This window comes from Dendropsophus ebraccatus, chromosome 14 (assembly GCF_027789765.1).
Source record: "Dendropsophus ebraccatus isolate aDenEbr1 chromosome 14, aDenEbr1.pat, whole genome shotgun sequence".
Classification (NCBI taxonomy): Eukaryota; Metazoa; Chordata; class Amphibia; order Anura; family Hylidae; genus Dendropsophus; species Dendropsophus ebraccatus.
In genome coordinates, this window is record NC_091467.1 from 36,605,467 (window position 1) to 36,618,775 (window position 13,309).

At 42.7% G+C, this 13,309-nt stretch overlaps 1 protein-coding gene across 1 annotated transcript in view; it reads right to left on the reverse strand.

Annotated features, from left to right (window-relative positions):
- LOC138771863 (polycystin-1-like) overlaps positions 1-13,309 on the reverse strand; it is a 125,269-nt gene that overhangs the window by 40,625 nt on the left and 71,335 nt on the right. Inside the window, exons 11-14 of the mRNA XM_069951866.1 lie at positions 11,635-11,747; positions 8,297-8,444; positions 3,068-3,318; positions 37-792 (exon numbers count right to left, since the gene is read on the reverse strand). Of these exons, the coding sequence (XP_069807967.1) occupies positions 37-792; positions 3,068-3,318; positions 8,297-8,444; positions 11,635-11,747 (1,268 nt within the window). The remainder of the gene's footprint in view (positions 1-36; positions 793-3,067; positions 3,319-8,296; positions 8,445-11,634; positions 11,748-13,309) is intronic.

Genomic DNA, 13,309 nt, shown 5'->3' on the forward strand with positions numbered 1-13,309 from the left:
ACACATAGTAGATGTAGGTACTGTATGCTCTCTTACCTGAGTTTGGTTTAGCTGAATGTGATTTGATCCATCAGTCTGAATCTGAAGCCCCTGGATGGCGTCATGAGCTTGGACTTGCATGGTGACACTTTTAATGCTGACCTCATTTGTCAGCTGGATGGAAAGTAGGGTAATTTGTGGATTGTTAAAGTGTAACAATGTCCAAGAAAATCTCACATCTGCAGAATGTGCAGTGCACATCTGCAAGGTTGATACAATGTCTGAGGGACATTCTGGCTGCATTACGGACTCTGTACTCAGAAGACTTGTTAACCAATGAACATGAACAACACTTGTACTGCGGGCAGTGATGACAACCAGGTTATCCTGATGAGTTAGCAGATGCAGAGTGTCATTCCAAGATGTAGGGTGGACAATCTGCACATCGGTGATAGGATTTACAATATTCACTTCACACATAGCTGTAGCTGAACTAACTTCATTGGTCAGGGCAGCAGTTATAGTATATCTTCCAGCTTCTTGAAAACCCCATAGCAATGGAGAGATCACAAGGCTATGTGATTCTGAGCCATACATTACATGGAAGTCACAAACCACATCATCAACCCAAGTTACGGAATCTATGAGAACAGATTCTTTCATCCATCCTTGATGCATCATCGTAATATAACTTTGCCGCCAGAGTGACTCAGAACTAGAGGTACAATGCAGGAAAGACCCCTTGACACCTGTGTGCTGTACAGAAATGATGTCATCAGGGTGCACGGAGTAAGAAAGGGAAGAAAGAAAGACCTGCAAAAGAGATAGGTCTACGGTTTATTTAATTATACATTATTGCACCAAATAAAACTTACATTCTATATATTCTCATGTAAAAATAATGCACCAAGAATGAGTTGTTGGAATCGAATGAAACTTAATATGTGTGAGTTTAATAGTGTTACATGTAAGTGATTACAATAATGAATGTTAAAAGGAGGATCTAGTACCCTCTAGTCTGGATAGAAGAAGAGACAGTTAGGCATGGAGGACACAGTACATTTGCCCACAGATCTTGCAGCTGGGCCTATAGATCCTGCACACTCATAGATTCCCAAGCTGAAATCCCACTTAGTCTTAGAAATGCTTGATTGCCAATAAATCTGGAGACCAGGCAGGTGACAAAGTGCTGCAATCTGGTGGAGAAATTCCTATGAAACCTATGCTATATGTGGGTGAGCATCATCCTGCTGAAAAATACCAGTTGTAAGCCACAACACGTGGCCGGAGGATGTCCTGTTCATATTACTGAGCTGTTAGTTTCCATCGTATCACTAATGTCAACTGTCATATGCAATGGCTCCCACGCAAAGGTAGGATTGAAGCACTCAACCTGAGTCCTCCATACTAAAATATGACCATCATCAGACCTCAAACAGAAACTGGATATGTTGCTAAAGGTGATGCAGTCCTGGTTCATAGTAGTCCAGGTGTCTCTTTTACCACACCATTGCACCATTCTGCTAAGCGCCTGGAAAGACCAGGTTATGTAATGCTAAGACCAGGTTGTGTAATGAAGGTGCCACCTGTGGGTGGGTGGTGTACAAGGAAACTGTGCATTATTATTGTATGGGGGTATACTGCAGGGGGCATTATTATTGTATAGGGGTATACTGCAGGCGGCATTATTATTGTATAGGGGTATACTGCAGGGGGCATTATTATTGTATAGGGGTATACTGCAGGGGGCATATTATTGTATGGGGGTATACTGCAGGGGACATTATTACTGTATGAGGACAAAGCAGGAGGGTACACAATAGGGGACAATACTACTATGTGGAGGCACAGCAGGGGGCATTATTATTGTATCAGGGGACACAGCAGGAGGCATTATTAGTATATGGGAGCACAGCAGGGGATCCTACATACAGGGGGCAACCCACATTTCTACTTGCTTTACTGCATATAACACCAAACAGCGCAGTTACCACTGTATGGGAGCCTATAGGAGGGAGAAAGGAAAGGAAGTTGCTAGAAATGTGCGGAGCCTGAGATGTTTGTCTCGCAGGTTCTGAAGTGATGAAACGTAGCTGGAAGAAATCATCATGAAGGCCTGGGCCAGATAGAGAGGAAAAGGGAAGGTGACACCTCAGATCAAAGAAGACGTCACCCGTGAGTTACTGTATGACGGTTTTCGTATTTTGTAGAACATTATCTAATAGGGGTGCCCAGAGCTAATTTTTTTTCCAAGGGGTTCCCCCGAGGTTGAAAAGGTTGGGAAGCACTGGTCTAGATGATGGTCAATTCAATGACATGACCGTCCTGCTTTTTTCATGGGTTCAATAAATAAAAAAATAATAATGTTACACTAAATATAATGTTAAGATACATGCATGCTGAACTCCCAAAAGGTGATCTAATCATAATATACTCAAGGCGAATGTACCATCAGGTACATCGCCTTAAGTTTTTTATATGAATAGACTGGGGCTGGGGCCGGGTTTGCTGATGCTGGGGTCCTTTTTTTGAACCGCCCCCAGTTCCTGCACACGGCGCTGGTCTATTCCTGGGCACTAGCCTGGCATGAAGCACTGGAGGCAGGCGCGCTGGCCCCCAGTGTGACAAATCCCCCTCCCCTGTGTGATGCAGCTCCATTACAATCAACTAGAACTGGGCGGCAGTTTAAATAATTGACAACGGAACTGGCATCTCCGCACCAGCATTGGCCTATTCATATAAAAAACTTAAAGCAATGTACCCGATGATACATTCGCTTTAATGTATTTAAGAAAATTCTCATTAAATTCACATAAGCACTGTTTTACATTTTATTAGAAATATAATTTGAAGCTTCTGGTTCTACTCTATTCTACTCTATTTGCTATCAGACCAGAATTGCCTAATAGAGTTCTTGAAAATAAATCTACTAGAAAATAGTTAAAAAGGCAAAAATATCAATTAAAATAGAAAATTTCAAATGTCTATTACATGTCTAATACATTTAAAGTTTAGCTTATCTTTCTGTGCTAGGTGGGACATAAGTTCTTTATGCATATAAAATAAGTAACAGATTATCTATTCTTACTTGGAAATTTTGCCTCTTCGTGCTAGGCGAAAAAAGCAGAGGGATGTCAGCAACAGGTGAGTATAGTGGTGGCTTTCCAACATATCGAGGTGGGTACATGTAGCTCTCAGAGGTATATATACTGCAGGGAGTACCAAGATCCAAACAGGTTTCAGTAAGTGAGCACCATTGTTTGCCACTAGGACAGACTCCAGTAGTGTTACATAGAGAATGATGATGGCAAGTAGCAAAAGGAGACTGAAATGCACAACCTTTAAAAACATGCAAAAAAAACAAAACAAATTACACTACAAAGTTGTGTCAAATAACTTTGAGGATGCTCTTACACTAGTCGTTTTTCCTCCCCTTCCCTGCCCGCCCATCGGGTGAGCAGGGGATACGGGCCAGGGAGAAGGGGCGAATCTGCACCTTCACCCTGGCGTACGCCAGGGGTGCAACATTGATAAATGTCCCCTCCTGTCTATATGCATATTGGTGTTTTTTCTGTAATTTTTTTCCAATTCTTCAATAGAAATCAATCAATCATATAATTTAAGAATAATATGACTTGTAATAAAAAAAAAAATGCCAGGAATAAAATGCCAGAAAAAGGCTGGTGATACACAATGCAGCTCTTTAGAAAATCATCAATGCTCTTTTCGACCAAAATCCATAAGCATATTCAGAAGTAATAGGAAATATATAGAAAAACCTTATACTTCTCCGGCTGGATCCACTTCTGGCTTTGGCTCAAATCAGCTGTTATTGACATTACGCTTAAAAATATACAGGGACTATACACTACTGTTCAAAAGTTTGGGGTCACCCAAACAATTTTGTGTTTTCCATGAAAAGTCACACTTCTTCACCACCATACATTGTGAAATGAATAGAAAATAGAATCTTGACAATAATGATTTGTATTTGAAATAACATTGTTTTTACATCAAACTTTGCTTTCGTCAAAGAATCCTCCTTTTGCAGCAATTACAGCATTGCACACCTTTGGCATTCTAGCTGTTAATCTGTTGAGGTAAGCTGGAGAAATTGCACCCCACGCTTCTAGAAGCAGCGCCCACAAGTTGGATTGGTTGGATGGGCACTTCTGGCGTACCATACGGTCAAGCTGCTCCCACAACAGCTCAATGGGGTTCAGATCTGGTGACTGCGCTGGCCACTCCATTACCGATAGAATACCAGCTGCCTGCTTCTGCTGTAAATAGTTCTTGCACAATTCGGAGGTGTGTTTAGGGTCATTGTCCTGTTGTAGGATGAAATTGGCTCCAATCAAGCGCTGTCCACTGGGTATGGCATGGCGTTGCAAAATTGAGTGATAGCCTTCCTTATTCAGACTCCCTTTTACCCTGTACAAATCTCCCACCTTACCAGCACCAAAGCAACCCCAGACCATCACATTACCTCCACCATGCTTAACAGATGGCGTCAGGCATTCTTCCAGCATCTTTTCATTTGTTCTGCGTCTCACAAACGTTCTTCTTTGTGATCCAAACACCTCAAACTTGGATTCATCCGTCCACAACACTTTTTTCCAGTCTTCTTCTGTCCAATGTCTGTGTTCTTTTGCCCATCTTAATCTTTTTCTTTTATTGTCCAGTCTCAGATATGGCTTTTTCTTTGCCACTCTGCCCTGAAGCCCAAAATCCTGCAGCTGCCTCTTCACTGTAGATGTTGACACTGGTGTTTTGCGGGTACTATATAATGAAGATGCCAGTTGAGGACCTGTGAGGCATCTGTTTCTCAAACTAGAGACTCTAATGTGCTTATCTTCTTGCTTAGTTGTGCAACGCGGCCTCCCACTTCTTTTTCTACTCTGGTTAGAGCCTGTTTGTGCTGTCCTCTAAAGGGAGTAGTACACACCATTGTAGGAAATCTTCAATTTCTTGCCAGAAAAAGGCTGGTGATACACAATGCAGCTCTTTAGAAAATCATCAATGCTCTTTTCGACCAAAATCCATAAGCATATTCAGAAGTAATAGGAAATATATAGAAAAACCTTATACTTCTCCGGCTGGATCCACTTCTGGCTTTGGCTCAAATCAGCTGTTATTGACATTACGCTTAAAAATATACAGGGACTATACACTACTGTTCAAAAGTTTGGGGTCACCCAAACAATTTTGTGTTTTCCATGAAAAGTCACACTTCTTCACCACCATACATTGTGAAATGAATAGAAAATAGAATCTTGACATTGACAAGGTTAGAAATAATGATTTGTATTTGAAATAACATTGTTTTTACATCAAACTTTGCTTTCGTCAAAGAATCCTCCGTTTGCAGCAATTACAGCATTGCACACCTTTGGCATTCTAGCTGTTAATCTGTTGAGGTAAGCTGGAGAAATTGCACCCCACGCTTCTAGAAGCAGCGCCCACAAGTTGGATTGGTTGGATGGGCACTTCTGGCGTACCATACGGTCAAGCTGCTCCCACAACAGCTCAATGGGGTTCAGATCTGGTGACTGCGCTGGCCACTCCATTACCGATAGAATACCAGCTGCCTGCTTCTGCTGTAAATAGTTCTTGCACAATTCGGAGGTGTGTTTAGGGTCATTGTCCTGTTGTAGGATGAAATTGGCTCCAATCAAGCGCTGTCCACTGGGTATGGCATGGCGTTGCAAAATTGAGTGATAGCCTTCCTTATTCAGACTCCCTTTTACCCTGTACAAATCTCCCACCTTACCAGCACCAAAGCAACCCCAAACCATCACATTACCTCCACCATGCTTAACAGATGGCGTCAGGCATTCTTCAAGCATATTTTCATTTGTTCTGCGTCTCACAAACGTTCTTCTTTGTGATCCAAACACCTCAAACTTGGATTCATCCGTCCGCAAAACTTTTTTCCAGTCTTCTTCTGTCCAATGTCTGTGTTCTTTTGCCCATCTTAATCTTTTTCTTTTATTGTCCAGTCTCAGATATGGCTTTTTCTTTGCCACTCTGCCCTGAAGCCCAAAATCCTGCAGCCGCCTCTTCACTGTAGATGTTGACACTGGTGTTTTGCGGGTACTATTTAATGAAGATGCCAGTTGAGGACCTGTGAGGCATCTGTTTCTCAAACTAGAGACTCTAATGTGCTTATCTTCTTGCTTAGTTGTGCAACGCGGCCTCCCACTTCTTTTTCTACTCTGGTTAGAGCCTGTTTGTGCTGTCCTCTAAAGGGAGTAGTACACACCATTGTAGGAAATCTTCAATTTCTTAGCAATTTCTTGCATGGAATAGCCTTCATTTCTAAGAACAAGAATAGACTGTCGAGTTTCAGATGAAAGTTCTCTTTTTCTGGCCATTTTGAGCATTTAATTATCCCCACAAATGTGATGCTCTAGAAACTCAATCTGCTCAAAGGAAGGTCAGTTTTGTAGCTTCTGTAACGAGCTAGACTGTTTTCAGATGTGTGAACATAATTGCACAAGGGTTTTCTAATCATCAATTATCCTTCTGAGCCAATGAGCAAACACATTGTACCATTAGAACACTGGAGTGATAGTTGCTGGAAATAGGCCTCTATACACCTATGTAGATATGGCACCAAAAACCAGACATTTGCAGCTAGAATAGTCATTTACCACATTAGCAATGTATAGAGTGTATTTCTTTAAAGTTAGGACTAGTTTAAAGTTATCTTCATTGAAAAGTACAGTGCTTTTCCTTAAAAAATAAGGACATTTCAATGTGACCCCAAACTTTTGAACGGTAGTGTAGATTCAGAGGGCGAGAGGGGTGATTATAGTGCTCTACAGCCCCAGGACAGTTCGGCCACAGGGACCGCCCCTAGTTCAGCTTGATTTACATACATCATAGGAAACATACACATAGTATACACTCCGGTCGGGATCCCCAGCAGCGGCACATAAAACTGACAAGTCAGTTTTGTGCGGACACTATTCATTGAATAGTGGCCGCACAAGCCTGACAGGTCACACAACGAAAAGTGCAGCTCCGGCTGCACTCTCCATTGTCTGCTATGGTGAATTGGGATGCGGGCGCACACGGATGTGCCCGCATCCCAATTCAGCACAAATGAAGATCATCCGGACGGATAATCTTCACTGACACTAGCCATTGTGTGGCCCGGCTGGGTCACAGAACGACTGGTGTTTCACGTAGTGTTAAGCCGGCCTTATAATGTAAGTTGTTAAAGGGCCACACACTATGTCATACATAATATGCAAGGAACAATGGGAAATATTTTCCTCATAGAAAAATATTTCACTCCTAAATATCATTTGCACATTGCTTTTTATGCATTCTTCACTACCATACTCCACAAATGACCAAGTATTTTAAGTGTTTTGTGAGTATTTTGCTCAGTATTTTTAATCCAAAATCAGGAATGGGCACAACACAAAGAAAAATTTCTACAAGATGTGTATGCTGGCACTGTCCCCAGTTTTAGGAAACCAAGCTTGGACCTCACCGTGACTCTCCCTTGGTTTGTGTAACTCTACCGTAGGTGGTGATCAGCTTGAGAAAACAGTCCAGTAAAGTCTTTGCACAAAAGGATAAGATGAAGTGCGGCAGCTCACCAAGATCGGTTAAAAGATGCTTTATTTGGACATAGAAGGCATCAATAGCAGGTACTATCCGCAAATAAACAGAGCGACGGCCGTTTCACGTATAAAACGCTTCTTCTCGCCTCTCGGTGAGCTGAAAAGAAGCGTTTTGTGAAACGTGAAACGGCCGTCGCTCTGTTTATTTGTGGATAGTACCTGCTATTGATGCCTTCTATGTCCAAATAAAGCATCTTTTAACCGATTTTGGTGAACTGCCGCACTTAATCTTATCCTTTTGTGAAAAGAAAAATTTCCACCTTTTTCTATGATGTGAATCCAGCCCTAGTGTCAGCTAAAAGTACAGACCCAAATACTACATCCAGCCTGATACAGAACATAAGCCAATTCCAGTTATGATAAATAATTAGAGATGAGCGAACCTTGAGCAGGCTCGAGTCCATCCGAACCCGATCGTTCGGCATTTGATTAACGTTGGCTGCTCAAGTTGGATAAAACCCTAAGGTTGTCTGGAAAACATGGATCCAGCCAATGACTATATCCATGTTTTCCACATAGCCTTAGGGCTTTATCCAATTTCAGCAGACACCGCTAATCAAATGCCGAATGATCGGGTTCGGATGGACTCGAGCCTGCTCAAGGTTCAATCATCTCTATTAATAATGCATTTTGTCATTTCAGTTTGCAATTCACCAATACTCCAATTTTGCTAAACCTACCAGGTGGAAGCAAATGTTCTTCTGGACTACAAAATGGCCGCAGGATCTGGACTCGAGCCTGGTATTCATGCTGAAGAGGCTGGATTCCCAATTCAAGAGACAAAAGATTCCCAGAGTGACTAAACCAAAGACCAGGAAATATTATCACCTGCAGAAAATGTGGACAAAAACTACATGTTCAATATATGAGCTACTTATATAGCGACATATATATATGTACACAGTGTGAGGTTTGTACCTTAAAGGGGTCAGTACAAAGTATTAGTAAGTGTGCTCACTGTATATACTGACAGCAGCTTCCTGTGTACCTCATAGAGCTAAAATCAGACTCCCCTCCTCCAGGCTGTGGTGCCCTGCTCTGTTTTGTTTCAGTCCATAAAATGGCCCACATGTGACCATGCCCCGCCCCCCAGTGTCCACCATAGACATATACAGGCTTAGTGGTGGACACTGGGGGGCGGGGCATGGCCACATGCTCCTCCATGTAAGCAATCTTATGGACCAAAACACCACAGAGCAGGGCAGCCCAGCCTGGAGGAGAGGAGTCTGATATTAGCTCTATGAGGTACACAGGGCCCTATTGTCAGTAAGTGCAGTGAGTACACTTACTAATACTGTACACTGAGCAATTTTACTATAAAGTGGCCAACCCCTTTAAAGAAATTCTGACCCCCCTCCCTTACTTGGAAATTGGTATATTTGATTATCACATCATGCCAAGTAGGGAACCTGTTAAATAACATGTATTGTGTGTACTGTAAAACAAGTTTTGCTTAGTTAACCCTCTGTATCATAGCTACATCAGTAAACTATTAAAGGGGTATACAGACATACACAACGGTATATCGAAGGGCCTAACTAGAAATGGCTGGACCCCACAGCAAACTTTTGATTGACCCCCCCCATCCACATACATAAGCCAATTTTTAATGCATAAAAACAATTTATAATTAAATACATTAGTCATTCAGCTACCAAATAAACAGTATATAAAGATCAAATTTTGTGACCATACATGTTGCCGCCATACTGTTACTGACCAAAAGCTGTATACTGAGACCAATAACACCAGAATACAAGGAGCAGATATTACCACCACACAATGACCACTACTATTACCATTATACTGTTATTGACCAAATCCAGCATACTGAGACCAATAATACCAACAGAGAGACAAAAAGACAAATATTACCACAAGATAATTACTAATACTACCACATACTGACTACTACATAATGAACACTACTGAATAAAATCCACTGTACAAAGACCAATATCACCTCATACAATGCAGTTACATCCAGTAACTTATAGGGGATGCTTTCTCTGAGTGACTTACGCCCCCATCTTTTGTGAGTGAATCACAGGGGTCTTCTTCTCTAATTAGAGTCACTCACATTTCCTTTTCTTCTCCATCATGAGGTCTTCTCCCAGTCATGACATTTTAGGCTCCTTACTTATGCACCATCATGATCCTCCACATTTGTATTGCCCCCTCTGTGCCCCCATATAGTGGTTAGGTTCATTTGTCTCCATAGAGTAGCTAGACTCTTCTGTGTTCCCTGAATAGTAGTTAAGCCACTCTGTCTCTCCATATACTAGTTAGGCCTCTCTCTGCCCCCATATAGTAGTTAATCCTCTCTGTGCATAAATAGTACAGTTATGTCTTATGTACAAGTAGGCCCCCATATACAGAAATACCCCACCCCACCCCAGCTATCTCTCTGGTAGATAGCTGTAGGTAACCCCCCAGTATGTAGTACTCCCCATTTGAGAATCTCCCTGATAGTTTGGACTCCCCCACCTCCAGTAGGCCAGTAGGCATCCCGCGTAGTCAAATTCCCTGGTAGTAAGTGCCCTCCCAGGATGTACTATCCCCCAATGCAACAAGCATCCCACTGTAGGAAATTCCCTGTAAGTTAACCCTACTCCCAGTAAATAGCATCTATTAGGCATCTGCCCTAGTACCCTTCCACCAGTAGATAGAATCTCTCGGCCGCTAGGTGCTACAAGTGATTGAGGTTCAGGGGGACCCATCTATTGAAGGAAAAGGCCACTGGGCCCCTGATGCGCTGGGCCTCATAGCAGTGGCGTGGTCTGCCTCCCTTGGCAACTACACCACCATTTTTTTTTTTACAAAGCAAGCATACTAAGGGTATGACGTTTACCCTGCAAACTGTGGCGTTTCTCTCCAATGAAATCCTTCTGTAAGTCTCAAAAACGCAATGCCAAAGGCCAATCACACCTAAAGTCAAAAACGCCCCCCCAATAAAAAAAAACAAAAAACACAGGGGTCTATACTACCTATACTACCATTGGGGCTTCCAAGAGGGTCCTATATTATATTGGGACCTTACTACTATACTGGGGCACAGAGTATACCAAATAATTAAGTGCGGGCACAGGGACACCTTAAAACTATGGGGGCACAGAGGGGTGTAACAGCTATATACGGGTACAGGGGACCTAACTACTGTATGTGCTGGAACCTAAAATGTTTCTCTGTAGAGAAGATTCACAGCCAGGGGAGACTTCAAGGTGGCCCACGCTGGATGGAGAGAGAAAGAAAAGGTGAAGACTCTGATCAGAGAAGACGCCCCCTGTGAGTCACTGGATGTAACTGCACAGTTATAGGGTTGTAGTGATAGGGGTCATGGTGTGGCGGTATTATGTAATGGTATCATTGGTGGTATCTTTCTGTTTTGTTCAGTGCAGTTGTCATGTAATATGTAATCACCTTATGGTGGAAATAGTGTTATAAAAGTGTATGTATTGGGGCCCTTAATACAGTATGGGGGCACTTTCAGGACATTATACTGTGTTTGGAGCACCGATTCTGATAAAGTGGTGGGAGAGCAGGGTGCCGAAAGAGAAGAGGGGGGACCCACTTTTGAGGGCTTTGCACATGGCCCACCAGTATATTAAAATGGGCCTGGACAAAGAGAGCAAATCACTAAACATATGTCAGTACCTTGAGCATCAGTTTGGGTGCTCATCCACTACGAATCTGGCATAGTCACATCCACACTGATCAAACACTGATGACTTGCCTACTCTGATACATTGTAGCAAACCTGTATAGCAGTATAAACCTTTTCTAATTTGCAAGCATTCTCGTTGTTTCCTTTAAAAAGCATTAGTTACCTAGGTTGGGGGCACATTCAGACTCACTCACCCCCTAGGCTAGACCCCTAGCTAGGCCTCTGCTAGAAACCAAAAGTCACATATTATTGAGCAATGAAGCAATTTTGCGAGGAAGATTTGCAACCTTTTAACACGAAAACCCAGGATATACATTGGTATATTTTCCCTTCAGCCATTATTTATAGACTTACTTCAACATTACTTTCAAAGTCTTCATGCAAAGAGGATAGTGTAGCATTTTCAGTGTTAGCCTCATCGAAAACAGGAACTCCAACCAGGTACACTGGGGCATCTGGGAAGTGGACTGAAAATAAATTGCCAAGACAATTTAAAGCGAATGTACCATCAGGAAGAGTGAGATTTTTTTCTTTCACTACTCTGTTGGCACCAACGCAGGGATCCCCGTGGATCGTCGTGGTCCTCTTTTCAACACACCACCCGATTCTCACGAACGGCACTGTTTTTTCTTGCGCACTGGCCCGGGTTTATGCCAGTGTAACGATATCCCCTTACCTTGGTGACGCGCCACCATAGCCTCCAACCTATCAAGATCTGTGTGTAAGGCTGCATTCACACATTCTGTGAAGTTGTCCTTATGCACGGATCCTTGCGCACTGACAAATTTATAGCTCTTTGCTTTGTATTGGGCTATTCACATGTTCAGTGTTTTCCCGGATCTCCAATCCCATTTAAAAGTAGGACATGTCATAACTTGGAACGGAAGCACAGCATGCAGGGCTGTATTAACAGCTGCTGCCGCCCTAGGCACTGAACCTGAAGACGCCCCATCTACCCGCACCTATTGGCGAGACCAGACCTGACCAATACCACCATACCCCCCACCCCCCTGGAAAAGACACCAGATTTACTGGCAAGTCTGAACGGGAGGAGGGAAACTAAAAAAATAACATTTTCTGTCCCTCTGCTCCCTGGTGCTGCCCCCTGCAAGGTGCTGCCCTAGGCACCGGACCACGGGTGCCTAGTGGTAAATACGGCCCTGACAGCATGGATTCCCGATAGAAATCAGTGAGATCTGTGTTTTTCACAGATGTGTCATCCGTGTTCATCCGTAAAAAACATGAATGTGATATAATTTAAAATGCTTGAAACAGATCCGTGAAAAATATGGACAAGGATGCAAAACAGATGTAAACACAGATGGTTTTGCACGGATCACGGAGGATGCTAGCGGACTTCATTCACGGACCAGGGAAAACACTGAACGTTTGAATGCAGCCTAAGGGTTCACACAGTGTATGAAACAGGCCGTTCTGTTAGGGTGCGTTCACACGCACAGAATCTGCAGCAGATTTGATGGCGCAGATTTGAAGCTACAGATTTGCTTTAAATCTGTAACTTCAAATCAGCGCCATCAAATCAGCTGCAGATCCTGTACATGTAAACGCACCCTTATATCGCCGTCTCACAGAACAGCCGGTGTCAGTGAAGTTAATCTCGGCAGCCAGGTACATCATTTCTTTTGATTTAAAATCACCATAGCCAACAATGTAAAGTGCGGCCGGAGACGTACTCTACATTGTCTGCTCTGTCAGTCTTCTGCGGCCGCTATTCAATGAAATTTTTTCTGCAGACGAAAGGAATACCGTGTATACACTTCGGCCAGGATTCCTTTACAATCAATGCAATGTATTTTTTCATTTAATAACGGCCGGTGTTACAACGGCTGTTATTAAATGAAAGAAAATCCTTTGTGTGAACTTAGCCTAACACTGCATTGGCCTTTTTTTGTATTTACTGTTTTACACAATTTTGTATCATCCCTCAGTAAGATCATTAATAAATATATTAAAGAGAGTAGACCCCTGTGGTATCTAACTACTAACAGTAACTCTTTAAATTATGCCC